We start from the raw sequence: 16,479 nt of genomic DNA, 5'->3' as shown, positions 1-16,479 counted from the left end.
TCATTTAGCAACGTAGGTATATCTAATAATTGGCTCCTATATCTAATCTGATTGTGATTCGTCTAAGGATTCGCTCTTACGTAATTTGATCCCCAGAATTGTAATTACCAATGAGAAATACCCTAGAAGCCTTATTCTATTTATTTATAGTTTGGTATACATAGCGTTATATTATATTATAAGTTCTTGCTGTTGCAAATTTTGGGACATTGAAGCGATGTCCCTAAAATTTAAAAAACCACGATGACGTATGATGTGTAGCCATAAAATAAGCGATTTCGTGGGCTGTCTTTAAATTGTCTTGAATAGAACCCTCAGGGTCGCGGCCGGTCAGGTCATCGTTTCGAATGACAGGCAGATTCGTTGTCTTGTAGCAATTACTGGGGCAAAAACACCTGCCCGAATTGAATTAAGTATTTATGAATCATACAGAATGCTTTGCAATTTCAATACCGGTTTTCAGGTAAAGTATTTTGGTTTTTTGTTAAAATTTTAATAATATCGTTACGATACTGAGTAGGGGACATCTAGATCTTTGGTTCGGAGTTTAGATAGGATCTATTTTATAGACCTGCCTAATATCAAATTACTATTTTCTATGATTATTAGGATTTTTTTGTAATTTTACTTGTTCTTTCAATTAATATCATATGCCTCGCCACAACATTCTTGACAATTAATTTTGCTCCAGTTTTCTTTTTGTTGTTCAGTCCCGTCCGCCAGGCGGCGACATAAGCACAGTTTGATAGAAAGCTTATAACTACCACAAACAGGCCTGTTTGGATAATTTAAATATCATAAAAACAGTTTTTTGAGTTTTAAGCGTAACCCAGGAGAACGTAACCATGGCAACGAGTGACAGAAAAAGTTCATTTACCCATTTATCAATGACAATATTCATCCTCATAGAAATAATTTCCTTCCGTGAACGCGTCAACTGTAGATGTAGAATGTACTTACTCTCTGTCGGCGTTTTCTTAAGACTCGCAGTAGTCTTAAGAAAACGTCTGCGTGGTGCTTTTTAGAAGGAGATTTTTAGAGTGTCGACATTTCATATGACATTCTTGAACATTGCAAGCGGTAGGCTGCGGCAACCGCCTACCACCAGGAGGGCGTATACTTTTTTGCCACAGACATTGTATCAAAAAGGCCAAGGTCACGTTTTACATGTGTCAGCCGCTAAGGGCCACCGTTTGTGGATCAAAGGCGTGCGCGTGATTCATTAATTGTTGTTTTTCTTTTGTATCAGCCAGTTAGGCGTGTTGGCTAATAGAATTCGAGGCCATAGATTACAAGTATATCATAGATTAATAGGTTTTATCTATTGGGATTACGGATAATTGGGTTGTTTTTAAATGTATTATGAAACCAATTACCTGCAAGTAATATTTCCATGATGTTGCTTTATCAGCTATGGGACACGTTAGTATGTGCACATCAGTTGACTGTCAAATAGGTAGAATGAAAATTGGACCCAGAAATTTGTAATTTTTTTCCACGCTATGCGCTGTCGTTACTTTTAGTTCCCCCATAAAGTTCCACATACATAGCCAATGACCTGACAAGTCGCGGTATGACCCTAGGATAGTGTCTATACAAACAGCTGACACATGGCAATGTCAATGCATGTCATGTATAATCAAGCAGTGTGTATTGACTTCGTGTCAATATTTACTATGTCTTAATTTTTTTACACAATCAAACATGTCGTTTTGTTAGCTCTAAAACACTTAATTATCTATTCATCAAAATCCAATTATATTACGCATTGAAGTATAGATTGCTTTTATCTAAAAATTTTTTTGGCTTAACGCCATACTCGTACATACGTTAGGCTTAAGAGTTGTTTTTTAAAAGGATTAAGATAAATCGTTCACTGCGTCAAAGTTTGTTCAAAATACTGGATAGTTATATATACCTACTTGTTACATATTTGTTTTAGGTACTAGCTATAAGTAGGTACACAATGTATTAACTAACTATTTTATACCAACACCAAACAAAAATTAATAAATGTGGAATTCAATTTTGGTATTATTGAAACTATAAATTTGTTTTTGCGCCGTCCACTGATCTTCAAATTTTACCATGATGTCTATTGCTGTCAATGCCATGCCTTAACAAGCACCAATAAAAAACGGGAATGTTCGAAAACCAATTATCGAACAATTCCACACCTAATACAAAGTAAAAGCAATATCCCAGCCCATTACAGCTAGTCGTTAAGGTGTATAATCCCGCTTAATAAAAGGACGTAAGCACCATTAAATCTCTATTAAGTAAAGCTATTTGTAAAATAGCTTAAGGTTTACGAGCTCCCTGTTGACATTGAATCATGCGCGTATGACGTCACGTTCAGCGAAGACTAGTCAGCGTGGCTAAATTATAGTGTCCTTGACCGTGAATTACATGAATTTAACGACGGTACAGAAGAAATTGTACGGGGAAATCTGAGAGAAAACTTCGCGATGCAAGCGTTTAATTTTCATCTTCATTGGTTACAAGAAAGAATGGAGATACTATTACTTGGTTAAATTGACGCTCATTAAGATGAGTTGAAGCAGTTTAACCTAATCTGAAATGTGAATCTGGATAGTGGGTGTTTAAAATGAGCCAGCCTAGCCGAGGAAGAAATTCAGCTGCTTAAAGAAGTGCACATTGAATCTATATTCCTCAACATATAAATAAACGGAATAACTGCATATTTGCGAGAACTTTAATTACATCGCCTTAACAGTGGCGAACCTAAGACTTTTTTAGGTGGTGTGATATGAGTTCCCATCTTTGTACTGGGGGTGAGGTCCCACAGAAAGCAGGCCTCCCAATCGCCGAAAACCGGCGAAACTTAAAGCTGTCGCAACAAGGAATTTTAGTTCGTAACGTGCGTAATGTAAGCTGCCACCAACCATCGCAGTTGTGGATTATTTGCTTTAAAAATTTCACGCTAAGTATTTTCGCACGGAATGAAAAAATGGTGGAGATGCTGGGATTGTAACTTGGGTTGTATAGGTAGAGGTACAGTCAGCAACAATGGTAACGGATGAAACAACGCGCCAAAAGTATCTCATATTCCGGATAACTTTTCCAAATATAGATAAATCTCTATTCACGTTCAAAAGTATATATTTTACTGTCTTAATTGTTCTACATGTAGAACCATCACTTTATGTTAAGCTTTTACAAAATGTTAGAGTTAGATACTTTTGAGACCTTGTTTGATCCGCTACTTTTGAGGCTACTGTGCGTACGGCAGTAATATGCTTGCGGTATGTCTGGCACTGGAGGTTGCACAGGCATTTGTATGTATGCCAACAATCTTCGCAGTTTCGGGCTGTGACATTGCTTTAAGACGTTGATGCAGTAAGTCTATATTCGCACGCACAGAAAAAATGGTGGAGATGCTGGGCTTATAACTTAGGTTATGTGCCTTCGTACGTCAGCAATGAGTTTGCAGGAGAGATTTGCTTGTGTACGCTTTCCATCAGTCGTCGCAATTTGGGCTGTGACATTAAGTATACGCACGTACAGAAATAAAATGGTGGAGATGCTGGGATTTATAACTTGAACTGGGATCCTAGCCAAGGCCGCAATCTTTGATAGGAAACGCCAATTTCGTGTTGGTCGATCTACGATTCTCATCCCCTGGTTTGATACATACGTCAGTGATGGGCTCCCCACAGCCGTGGCAGCGCGGGCTGTGGTGATGCGTGAAGCACGGCACGCAGTGCACGGCGCCGTCGTGCTGGTGGAACTTGGCGCCGTCGATCGGCTTGCGGCACGTGTGGCACTGAAAGTGCTCGGGGTGCCATTTCTTGTCCAGCGCCGTTACGATCTGTGGAGACAAATGTGATTAGAACTGACATGATTACATGCCGGAATACCGGAACAGGCACTGATTGTAGCTTTGAGAAGAATGTCATATCGAGTTAGTCTTAAACAGTATAAGGCGTAGATGTAATGATTAGCGCAGTATTGAAACGTTAACCAGCTCGTGAAATGTGGTGTAAATTACCGTTAATTAGTGGTTATTGAAGATTTAATTGATTGTTAAAGATTGAATTGTCTGCTACCTAACTATTACTCCAATTGGCCAGTTAGGAATGCGTACTGCGGCTATTTAACGTTAATTTTACGCTATAGCGTGGATGAAGTGTAAAAGATTGAAATGACAAAAATAATAGGTATTGAAAAAAACACTCGTACATACAGTCTAAGTATTGGTATTAATATCAAAAATACTGGGTTTATTACAACCAAAAATATACCTATGCGTGTTTATTCTACATTATTTCCGATCTAACATGACCTAGCGTAACCTAGTTATGCTCAGTCTGACCTATTGCAATGTTACATACCATTGCAAATCCATAGAATTTAAAATAAAACACCCAAATAATTAGCCTCGCAAACGCAAACAATAGAGGACATACTATACATGTGTTATACCAACTTTAGTTCATAGCGGTCAAGGTGTTTTAATTTTAACATTTACTCACACTAATTAGTTGTTTGGGAGTCAAGGGAAAACTCTTGAAACAATTTAATAATAACGGCGAAAATTGGAACTAAAATTGTTGTATACATGTGGGCGACTTTCTGGAGAAAGTGGCGCCCTCATTGCGACGTAAATTTAAAGCTGTTGTCTATTCTGCAAATTTATATTTTCTGATATAAATGACGCTTTTAGAGCAGGCACAGAGGGATTTGTAAGACTTGATGTTAGTTGGGGGTTTGCCCGCCCGCAAACGTAAGTTTGTTTCTGCAACTATTCGGACATCGCTGAAAATAAACTAGTGAACACTTCTGTTCTTCAAGTATTTTCGGATTGTATTGTTTTAATTGAAAGAAATTTTGAAGGAAAATTGCTTGATTATGCGGTCCTCGCGGTGTACCTATATTGCGCAATGGAATTTGCGTTGATTCATCATTAGAACATCCTTATTTATATTACATTGCGATTGTTTTGCTTGTAGTGCTTATTATTTCCTGAAATCCGATGATATTTTACCTTCTAAAGTCACTAAAATATATTATACTCGAACACAGCTATTACCTTACGACTTTCCTTTTAATATTTGTGACATATTTAAATGGGGTACCTATTCATGAATGTTGGTATTATTCGAGATACTTAATAAAGTTTATCGTCGTCATATTTCCAATAAATTCTAGCAGTTTTAATGCCAACTACCTAAAACACAATCTTATCGGTATATTGTTTATTGCATTGTGTACAATCAACCGCTTTGCTTATTGTATTGAACAAATACATTCACGCGACATTTTCCATTTAATCATCATTGATGAAAACGTAAACTAGAATCGTCGGTCCCCTGTACAGATTTATCGGTAGATAGGCGGTATTAAGATTAGGACTATCTTATTATATGACACCTAATAAGTGTCACGTAAGCCTTGCATAGTTTATTGACATGGTTATGTTTGTAATTGACAATGTTGTTTTGCAGTATTGGTCAGTAATTACCAAATGTAAATCGCGTCAATCAAGGAAATTATAACCTATAATGTAAGGTTATTTTCAGAAAATACTTGGTTTTGGTCGCCTAGGTCACTTTTTAAATCCTGGTTCTGCACATCTCATAGAACAACAATGACTCTCTTTCAGAGCATAAGAAATTATAAAATATATACTCACCCTTCCACTGATGGTAGCATTGCAACTAGCGCAAACCGCGGGTCCTTCGTTGCTCGACTGAAACAAAAAGAAAAAAATCATAAACAAACCATATGAAACAATATAAAATAACACATTCTTAACTCTTTACAACATATGTTATAGGTATGGTCACGGACTAATTAACTTTTGACCCATCTACGGTACAAGCTAATTTGTTTGTCAGTACTATCGCTATGACTTCTCCAATGTAAAGTAAACCCTAAATGGCTCAATAATTAAAGTCCGTGACTGTACATACTCCTATAGGTATAAGTAGTTACACAAAACGCTTAACTCAATATAACATAACTGAATGTACCCTAAAACTAAAAACCCTGGAAAGTTAAATCTCCTACATCCAGCTAAATTGGCTCAGCTAAGGATATCAGTGATGATGCACATAATGTAGGTATTCCGTTCGAATTAAATCCGTTAAATTTGACGCCCTCCTAGCCTAGTAGTCGGTAGTGACCTTGCCTACAAAACAGGAGGCCCTGGGTTCAAATACTGTTAAAGGCACTCATTTGCGTGTTTATGTTTGTTCCTGATGTATGATATTTGTTCTTGAGTTATGGGAGTTTGCTATATTAAACATATATCTACTTATGTGTAACCAAAATTCTGATATTGCTACTGTTAATATTAATTTGTCTTTCACCTGTTAGTATTTGATCCTTTCGCATTTTCTCAAAGGTTAGCTGGAAGAGATCCCTTTTAGGGATAAGTGCGCCTTTGTACACAACATTTTTTTGTTTTGTTTTGTCTGTTTTATGTTAACCTATTTATGTATTTCTCTATATTATTATATATCGTCATTTAGTACCCACAACACAAGCCTTCTTGAGCTTACTGTGGAATTAGATCGATTTGTGGAAGAATGTCCCATAGTACAGATACAAACAAAAACATGCATAATACTCGTATTAATATAACATTCTTGCCAAAGATCAGACCAGCAATATCGAAAATAATCACTAACATATTCCATCAATTCGGCCTTGAGATGCACCACGCATACGAATGACGCCAGATAAGGATCGTTTTCGTGGTCCCATGACATCATCGCGTTCAGACAGGAAGATGTGGGCTTGAAAGCGTGGTGCCGGTTGGTTATCCTATTGTATGATTTGTAAACTGGATTTTGGGACCTCGACCATTTACAAAAAGAGCCGACGATGTCAACTGTACTTTTCTTTCAACAATTATTTATTGAGACGATTCCATCGAATCCAAATTCAAGGAGGTTGCGTTGTTTTATCACCTAGTTTATAATTATAATTATGGCCACCTTCAGTCTCCTTCATCAGAGTTTTCAAAATTTATTGGCACTAACTAACATACCTTTTTACATTTACTGTAACTAACTGACATTCGCGTATGCATTTTATTGGTACTTCTTCGTAGTTAAATGACGTGATTTTAACATTGGAAGGTTTGTAAAAATTTTGGATCAGTAAGTGATAACTACATGAGTTTATGTGGTTTTTAGACTTCATAATACTTTCAGATATATAATAATTAGTTATTTAAATTCACCTAGATACCAAATAAATATATATATTTTTGTATCTGTTATTACTTGACTCTACCCATTACCCCAACAAAAAGCTATCAAAAAACCCTCTATGAAATATCAAAGAATTTTAACATGCACAAGTTGTTCTGAACCCATTGTACCATATAAAGGTACTAACGTGTCCAACTTTCTCCATATGGGTCACGGCTTCGCTTCCTCGTTGCATTTAATAGCATTAGGTCAAGAACGATGCATTCATAACTCATAATGCATTGTTCTTGAAATTAAATATGCCGCATATTTGCATCTTAGTACGACTAATAGACCTACGAAGGAAACGTAGCGGTTCAATTTTTAAATCTATCTTGTTAGTATACTTATATCCTCGTTATGTTCAATGAAATTTTAATTATATTTAATCAGAATACTGCATTTGTTTGTTTCGTTAAATTTTCAACATAGCTTCAAATTCCACTGGCCAATTTTGGTTTTGTTCCTTGTATGGCTGTACCTTATTTATTTATTTATTTAGGAAATAAACAGTCACATATTATATATATAAGCTTAAGTGATAACAAACAGACCCTTAGTTCCATCAGGGAAGGTTAGGTTAGGTCACGCATACAGCCCCCCGCGGGTTGCCCACCTTGTCGTGGTGGAGGGGCTTAGTAGCCGTGGCTTGGTCACCCACGGTGAAGCGAAGAGGCTACCAGGGCCGGCCTGTTTGAGGTGCGGGCTGGCCCGAGGAGGACGCTCCAAGTGGGCTTAGTAAGCCCGCTTGTGACGCGTTGGAGGTGGACCGTCGAGGACGAGGAGTGTCGGTATTGCGGTGAGCCGTTCTCCCTATCCTCGACGGCCGAGGTGGGATCGCAGGGGAAGAGGCGTGATGGTATCACGATGCGCCACTCTCCCTATCCCCTGCGACCTTGGCGGGGCCGTTCCGCTGTTGCGGCGTTGGTGGGGCTGCAGAGGAAGAGGAGTGTCGGTGTTACGGTGTGCCGTTCTCCCTGTCCTCTGCAGCCGAGTTATGGTTTGCGGCAGAACCATGGACCTCATCTGCCGCCGGGCGCTGGGGAGTTTTCTGGCGCCCGTGGCCTCCTTGTGGCGGGCTCGGGGGGGGTGGGGGTGGGGGGTGGTTCCGCTACACTGCAGGACGGAGGCCGAGGAGGAAGGCGCGTCGAACCATCTGGCGCGCCTAGCGTGAAGGGCCTTCGGGCATTCGCGAAGAAGCCGCTCGCGGGCGGCTGCCGCCGGTGGGGTCGCGGATGAGTACGCAAGCGTTCCTGTAACCCCACCTATAAGGCGGCGAGGTGGCATATGGGGGGTTTTTTAGTGGGTATACTGTGGGCCTCATTAGCCTAGACGGGAGTCCCACATAACCATTCGGGTCACCCCCCGCACCCGGGTGGTATGCGGAATGCATTTTCCCCCCTAGAAAAAAAAAAGGTAGCAAAACTGTCAAGGTCACGTTGTAGTTCAAGGCAGTCGTTGTTTGTCTTTATAATTTTAAATATTTTTGTATCATCAGCGTTTACAAGATGCCTTGAATTATTAAGTGATAAACCTATGTCGTTAATATAAAAGATAAATAAAAGTGGTCCTAAATGCGAACCTTGGGGACACCTGATTCAATGGTCAAGTATCTTGAAGTAAAGCCTCTTAGAGATGCTGCTTGGCTACGATTTTGTATGCCTTATGTGTCACTTTGGCTGCTCAATCTATTTGATGGTGACTGTACAAAAGGATCCTCATATTTAAATAGAAATCTTAGGTTAGAATCTTTCAAATCGTTGTGCAAAGAAAAACAAGCAAATAAAGTTATGTATAAATGTATATTAAATGTAGGTGTTTTCATGTGTTTATATATAGTTTTTATGTGATCGGGTTAGATTTGCGGATGCTGTAATTCTATTCGTAAACTTTTGGATTCTCTAAGACTTCATTATTATGAATCATAACCAGTAAAACCTACCTACACCAAAACATACAACATACACCGGCCGTATAAATATATGACATTATAATCAATAAGTAATTGGCTGGTGCCAACTGATAACATAACATTTGCATAATATCTTGACTTGTATTCACAATGGGACGTGACAGCGGACATGTTCACTGTTTACTGTGAGCAATCAATTAAAATATCATAAAATGTATGAATTTAAGAGCTATAGCTCTTAAATTCATACATTTTATAAACAATTAAGATGATTTCGTGATGAAGTTTGTCAGTACTCGAGCCAAAATGGGGCAATTGTTAGGTATAAGGGGCCCACATGTTGGAGTTGTCCCAGTCTAATATAATGGCGAAACCCCTGTAAGTCTGGAATTGTCGTATTTGTATATGGATTATTTTGCAATGAAACACATTGAGCAGTTTGTGTTTATCACTTTTTACATTGTATCTTTCGTTAATCTAATCCGTGACAATGGCTGTGGGCCTACGTCGTTGACGTGCGTATGTTTTCCTGTACACCATTCTTCTGTAAACTGGACTGCGTATTCGCTAGATCGGTACGCACCTAAAAGCTCGTCACGTAAAACAGGTACAGTAACGATAATGAAGCTATATCGCGGCGTACCTATCAGCCTTAAGTGGCTTGTCAATTGCCGTTGTTTACCGTCCACTTGACGGCTATTGGCGGTGCAATTGAATAACACTAGCTCTAGGACAACAGAATAAGGATCATCCATTATGAAACATTGCAACATAGCATTTATGTTTGCTGTGGAATCGATCAACTCGTTTTGCGTCTTTTGATCATCCTAATAAAGTTTCCTCCGAATAGAACATAGGACATATTGTTGTGTAGGTATACTGAATAACTGATTTGCTCTAATAAGGTCCCCTATTCTCTCAAGCAGACCAAGATAGGACCAGTAAGAGATCATATCATCAAGTCATCAGCATCACACTTCACTAAATATAACGACCATGTAATTGGATGTCTTACTTCGTGTTTTTTTTTTTTAAGATTATTATAATGTAATGTTTACCCAGGTATTGGCTGTTGTATTTATAAATGTTGTTATGTATTTTTCATGTCACTATATGATGTTACTATTATGTTGTACTGACTTGTAAAAGAGCCCTTGAGACCTACTTGCAGAATAAATTTTTGAATTTTGATGTGGGGTCCGAAATATCCAAAAAGATCACTCTTACCTTAGACAGAATAAAATATATTTGTGTAAAAATGTTTTAAACTTTAAATTAAAGGACTAAAAACCTCGTGTATGTAGTTCAGAGAGCCTATCGTGAACACCGAAGTTTGGAAATTGCGGACATCTTTCTCTTTTACTCCAATTAAGGCGTAATAAAGAGTAAGAGAGAAAGATGCCTGCAATTTGTGAACTTCGGTATTGGCGGTAGGCCCTCATCACACACACGCTCCTATAATGAAGCTTTTAACACTGTTTCATGCGAAATGTTCAGACGGCCTTGCAACTCCGCTAATTGGCTGTATGGAAACACCCGATACACAACGGCGCTTTGTGCTCTCACTGGAATCCTATAATCAGATCAACCTTACGAATAAAGCCGGATTACGAAATAATTTTCAGCGATTAGCCTTAAAGTATCGTTGATAAATCGGCTGACAGCCTGAGGACCTTTTCCCGATGGTCAAGATGATTACTCAAGTTCCTTACATAGATTTTTCTAAATCTTCCACCCTCAATAGGCCACATGTCAACCTAAATACAATTCACTGCTAGGCATACCTATGCTTTCTGATTTAAATATAGGTACAATCCTGGACTTTTACTAAAACGCAAAGGGAAGGCATATTCTGATTACCGACGAGTGAACAGTGACGATATTACGCATTTAAGGTTTACACGAATTAATGTTGCCATTTATTATCAAATCATATTCGAATTATTTGCTGTTTTCTGTAACGAGTTTAGGATGTACGTGGAAAATATCTACATAAAAAAATGCTGTTAAAAATGTAACTTTCAAAGTCAAATGTGACATATACATTAGTTAAAATTATTACATTCGCTATAACTGAGTCAAAATAATATAGGTTGTCGATAATGGTTATCAGTAGGTACTTGTGAACCGTATCTTTTATGTTCATTGATTATATTTATCAATATTTTCCCAAAGCAGGAAAACTGATTAAATTTTGGTAGCTATGAAGTTAGCCACTTAAATGTAAGAGTTATAATAATTAAAAAAAAAACATTACTAACACTATTTATTTACGCGGGTATTTAGGGTTCTCAAGGGTCGGCAACGCTTAAGTGGCTCCTATGGTGTTGCTTATGTCCATGGGCGACTCCAGTTTTTACGGTTCATATTACTAATGTGATGATAAGGAGCGTGCATGAACTGCAGGAGGCAGCACAGGAGCCGTCAGATTTTTGGCGCGAGGCGTAAAATCTGATGTTTATTGTTCCGATGTAGCCCACAAGATGGCAGAACCTACTATGCACAAGAAAACACGTGACGTGTAAATGTACATGTTTATGGTTCCGATTCAGGCCACAAGTTGGCAGACCCTCCAACGCGCACGGTCCCTATATCTTATTCCGTATTTAATACCAATATAAACCGGCTATTATAATCACGATCTTTATAATAACCACGATGCCTGTGAACTCTGCGCGAGCGCCGAAAACCAGAATAGGCACGTGGGCGTCATTGTCGACCTCACTCCAGTCCAATTCGCGCGGATTGATGTAAGTGATCACAACGGGATTAGGTCAAAGTCAGCAGTATCATTGCAGTAACAATATGTTGGATAAATCGCAAGTTATTAGGACACTGGGCGACCGCATCTCCATACAAACACACATACAAAAATAATTAATTACAGGACACAACACACTAAACAAACACCTACACAATATGGGTAAAACAGACAGCCCCATGTGCAGAGCGTGCATGGAAGAAGAGGAAAAATCTAAACACATTCTCCTAGACTGCAAACAGGTAGAAGTATACAGGAACAAATACCTAGGGACTCCGTGCACACTAAAGGAGGCAGTTAGCAATCTGAAAGCCTTGCTAGGCTTCGTGGAGGAGCTGGGGTGGTTAGAGTAGCGCTACCTCGATTTCACGCAAAATAGGCACAATGGATGTCGATTTGCGGAAAATGCCCAGAAGCACTTAGGAGGAAAATGGGGACTACGTTTGTATGGAGATAGTTACTCCATACAAACGTAGGCCCCATTTTCCTCCAAACGAAGGGGCACAGCTGTGATTAATATATATCAAATTGAGTTAAAATATTTTCTATAATGTTTATATCCAGAGAGGAAAATGGGGACTACGTTTGTATCGAGAAGCTGTCATTTAACGTCGTCCCCTTTCCTCTTAATAGGTATGAGTGCGACTCCTAAAAAAGTCAACCGAAATTCATCGACATTAATAGGACTTTGAGACCAAATTCATGGGACCAGAAATCTGTACAGCAGCGCCTATTGACCCTATCGTCTGAGGCCTAATTTTGGTTTGTGTTAGAAGCAAATTTTTATATCAGTTTTTTTTTTTTAGTTTGATATGGCGTGAGTTGTATGAGTGCTGGATTTGTCTTGTGCACAGCAGTGGCAGTCCAGTGTCCAGCCCTTGACACTCTCACTGGGCAATTCTTATGAAATGTGCGAAATTAAATTAAATGACTAGTTCTTGGCAGATAGCACACACACATTAGAACTAATGTTGTATTTTATTGCATTACTGTTAAACTTTGTTATTTTACTATGTTTCAATAACTGTTTGTTACTACCTACCTAAGAGAATAAGCTTGTACAGATTGTAATGCAATTTTGGACGGTTATTACTGAAGTTTTGTTGCAGAAGAATAGGTGTACACATATCGTAAAATCCTTAGACACTTTTCTCTTAGTCGCAATGACAATGCACCAAGTACAACAGCGTGTAATACACCTGTATGTACAATACCCTGTTGTAGCCGCCCCACAATCGAGTTCTTTGAACGATCCGCCACTGGTAGGTAGTGACCCTGCCTATGAAGCCGATGGTCCCGGATTCAAATCCTGGTCCGGGCATTTATTCGTGTGATGAGCACGGATATTTGTTCCTGAGTCATGGATATTTCCTATTTATTTAGGTATTTATACATATCTATATATTATATATACCGTTGTCTAAGTAACACAAGCCTTATTGAGCTTACTTTGGGATTTAGTCAATTTGTGTAATAATGTCCTATAATATTTATTTATTATTATTTATGAAATAACTAAGATTATTGTTATAGTTATGTTACAATGTTTTTTTCTACTGGTTTTTAATAGGCCATTCTATTCCGTCGTTCTTTAGAACTGATTGGTTTCTAAATCCAACATTACGATTCTATCGGAATATTTCACCTTTAAATCTACTGACTACATGACTTTTCTCCGGACAGCCCCCAGTAAAATGTTACAATGAATGTATTTATTACAGTGACAAATCGACCGACTCGAGTGCCAACGATATTAGCGGCGAAACAGTTTAGTTTAGGATTCCAGTGTTTCCTCACGGCCCGTGGCGAAAATAGCTTTACAACTCAATACTGAACAAAAAGATGTAGCTAATAATGAAAAAGAGTATGCCGTTAAAAGAATGAAAAACAGTGCGGCTTTCAAATAGGAAAGAGAGTATTCGAAAGGGTACGAGCTAATCTAGGATAAAGCTGGTGTCACATTATATGAAGGAAGGCAAAAAATTGGCGTATGCCAGAGAATATTGAGAGATATTCTAACATCGAGAGCATCAATGTATGAATCAGTTAATGGTAGAATCTGCAAATAGTTAACGACAATCTAATGCAGAGGACTCCAAACTACGTTAGGCCCCCAAACCCTTTCTTTTTGGTCCAGGGAAAGCAAAATACCTAAAAGCCCGTGGTCCTCTGGACAAAAACCCCTGATGTATTGTGTGACATCAGGGCCTGGTCTAAAGAATGCATTTTTAGAATCATCTCATCTACACATTCAAGAAGCTGAATTTTAAGCTTTAGTGCTCATAATAATCTGACAATGAGAATGATTGCAGCACTTTAGGATTGAAGGACAACCCTTAAGGCTGACCATGCACAGGTTACAAGAAAAAGTAACCCTAATTCGTTTTAAAAATGTGACTCAGGGGAACCAAGGTCGATGACATAGCTCAGAGAGTTGTCAGAGTTAAGTGGCAGTGGGCGGAGCATATTACCGTAAAACCTGACCGCTTAGGCAGAAAGTTTCTTAAACACAGCGTCGTGGGAAGTCCATCTAAAAGCTAAACGAAAATTCTGGTTAAGATCACGTGAAACCACTTGAATAATATACGCACGACATTATATGACTAGCAATGGTTATTTTTCTACTAATATCACGAAGATATCTGTGACACACACCCTCTTGTGGCAAGTCACTCAAATTCCAAAGTGAATTTTCTCCAGGTGTGGGCGGGACACGTTACGTATTCATGAAATCGTATTTATAATTCGGACCTTCCAACGAATAAGGCCCTAAGTGACTTTATCCCGACGTAGTATAGGACGTTATTATTTGAGGTAATTACCTAGTACCTGGATTGTTTCGGCCAGGCGCTCTTTTCCGAATATTCCCAGTGCACCAAACACAAGCGAACGTTTGCCTCAAGCGAGCTGGTTTATGGCAAACAAACAATAAACATCTGATTGGTTGATCGCTGACAATTCTAACGCACTTAAACACAAAGAATTCGTCATATAAAGTTCGTTGACTGCTGACAGTTCTAAGGCCCTTACTCGTAGGAAAAAGCGTGTGTATTCTAAAAGAAAACACTCGCCTGATAGTCGCTTGTTGACGACTTGGCGAGCGTCGGCGGTCGGACACGTGCCTTAGTTGGGAGAGGTCCATTTATTTATACTACTAGTTCGCTTGAGTCGAATGCTCGGCAAACGATTTGAATAACTAGTGGTGCCGCGCGCATTGTGGATACACTGATTTATTATGCTTTAATATTAGCTTACATAATATGTACTGGTATAGACGCTGTTATTTTCTAAGCAGCAGAGTTTGTTTTAGCACAACTCGTAAAAACTAAAAACACAGGTATCCGTAAATATCGTAGTTCTTATTGTCTGCGTGGTTAAGGCGATTATACAATAGTACGGTATCTGTTTATTCTTACATTTAATGGAGTACGTTACGATGGATGAGTGAGAGTGGAGACATGATTTTTGATTGTATCAGAATTAGTTCTGCCTAAATACTATAAAAATAATTGTTGCTATGTTAAGTAAAAACTAGTCTGAATTTCTGTAGTTACAAAATAGTAGGTTCGATCGATCAGAAGATTACCTTCATAATGTGTAGAGTTCTTCAAGTGATATATTTTGTTACAGCTTTTCGTTGAAATTGACTACAATTTTATTTTTGAATGTAAGTTTTATTATTTAATATGAGTCATCATAAATAAGATAGGCTTCTAGGAATGCGACACCTGTAGTTTTGGCATATAAGTCAATGAATCAGTAAAACCGCATGTTTGCAACATATTTGCACGTGCCTTTACTTGCTAATATTTTTTATTACTTTGATAATTTTGTAAAAATCTTACACCTGTGCTTTTCAAGGGTAACAGGTAAGTGCGAAACCACTCATATATGACTTTTCACATTTTAACATCTGTCGTAAACTTGCTCAACATACCATGCCAAACATTGTCTGATTTGAAAAAAACATGATCGACAAAAAACTGTACCTAATTACTAATAATGGGAGAATGACGACCATACTAACGTCTGTTATAATTATACTACTGGCAACAGTCCGCGACAGCATTCGAAACTTGGTAATGGCACTTCCATTATTTTATTAGCCTAATGTGTCCCACAGCTGGGCAAAGGCTTCCCTCTCTTTCTACCACGCATCTCGTCCCATAGCAATATTAGGTCAATCTTTCCGAAGGACGTCAAAGTCGTACCTCCATCTCCTTCGAGGTCTGCCGTGACTCCGCACTATGTTTGGTGTCCACTGTCCACTCGGTAGTTTACTTACTTGGCCCACAAATCGTTTGGCATACGGCAGATATGTCCGGCCCAGTCTCATTTAAGCTTGGCGGTTGTCAGGGCTACGTCTGCTACAGTGTTTAGCACTTCCATACAAATGTTTAACCCCATTTCACCCTCTTTGGAATTAAGAACTGCATGACAAATTTCATCGAAATTGTTCAGCCAATCATACAAACGTTCACTTTTATACCTAATATTGGACGGATTCTCAAAAACGCCAACGTGGTCACACGATACCTACAAGCGATTATGTTTCACCACATGTTTTTATAAGACAAGTTTAC

The 16,479-nt window shown here is 38.6% G+C and overlaps 2 protein-coding genes across 4 annotated transcripts in view; one reads left to right on the top strand and one right to left on the bottom strand.

Moving 5' to 3' along the window:
* Positions 1-16,479, top strand: part of LOC133524059 (uncharacterized) — a 73,242-nt gene that overhangs the window by 28,958 nt on the left and 27,805 nt on the right. The gene's annotated exons all lie outside the window — the stretch shown is intronic.
* LOC133524070 (transforming growth factor beta-1-induced transcript 1 protein) overlaps positions 1-16,479 on the bottom strand; it is a 39,404-nt gene that overhangs the window by 13,996 nt on the left and 8,929 nt on the right. The window contains exons 2-3 of the mRNA XM_061859876.1: positions 5,657-5,713; positions 3,659-3,832 (exon numbers count right to left, since the gene is read on the bottom strand). Coding sequence (XP_061715860.1) covers positions 3,659-3,832; positions 5,657-5,713 — 231 coding nt within the window. The remainder of the gene's footprint in view (positions 1-3,658; positions 3,833-5,656; positions 5,714-16,479) is intronic.

This window comes from Cydia pomonella, chromosome 13 (assembly GCF_033807575.1).
Source record: "Cydia pomonella isolate Wapato2018A chromosome 13, ilCydPomo1, whole genome shotgun sequence".
In the NCBI taxonomy this organism is placed as follows: Eukaryota; Metazoa; Arthropoda; class Insecta; order Lepidoptera; family Tortricidae; genus Cydia; species Cydia pomonella.
The sequence above is the reverse complement of the archived record's forward strand: the minus strand, read 5'-3'. Positions and strand labels throughout refer to the sequence as shown.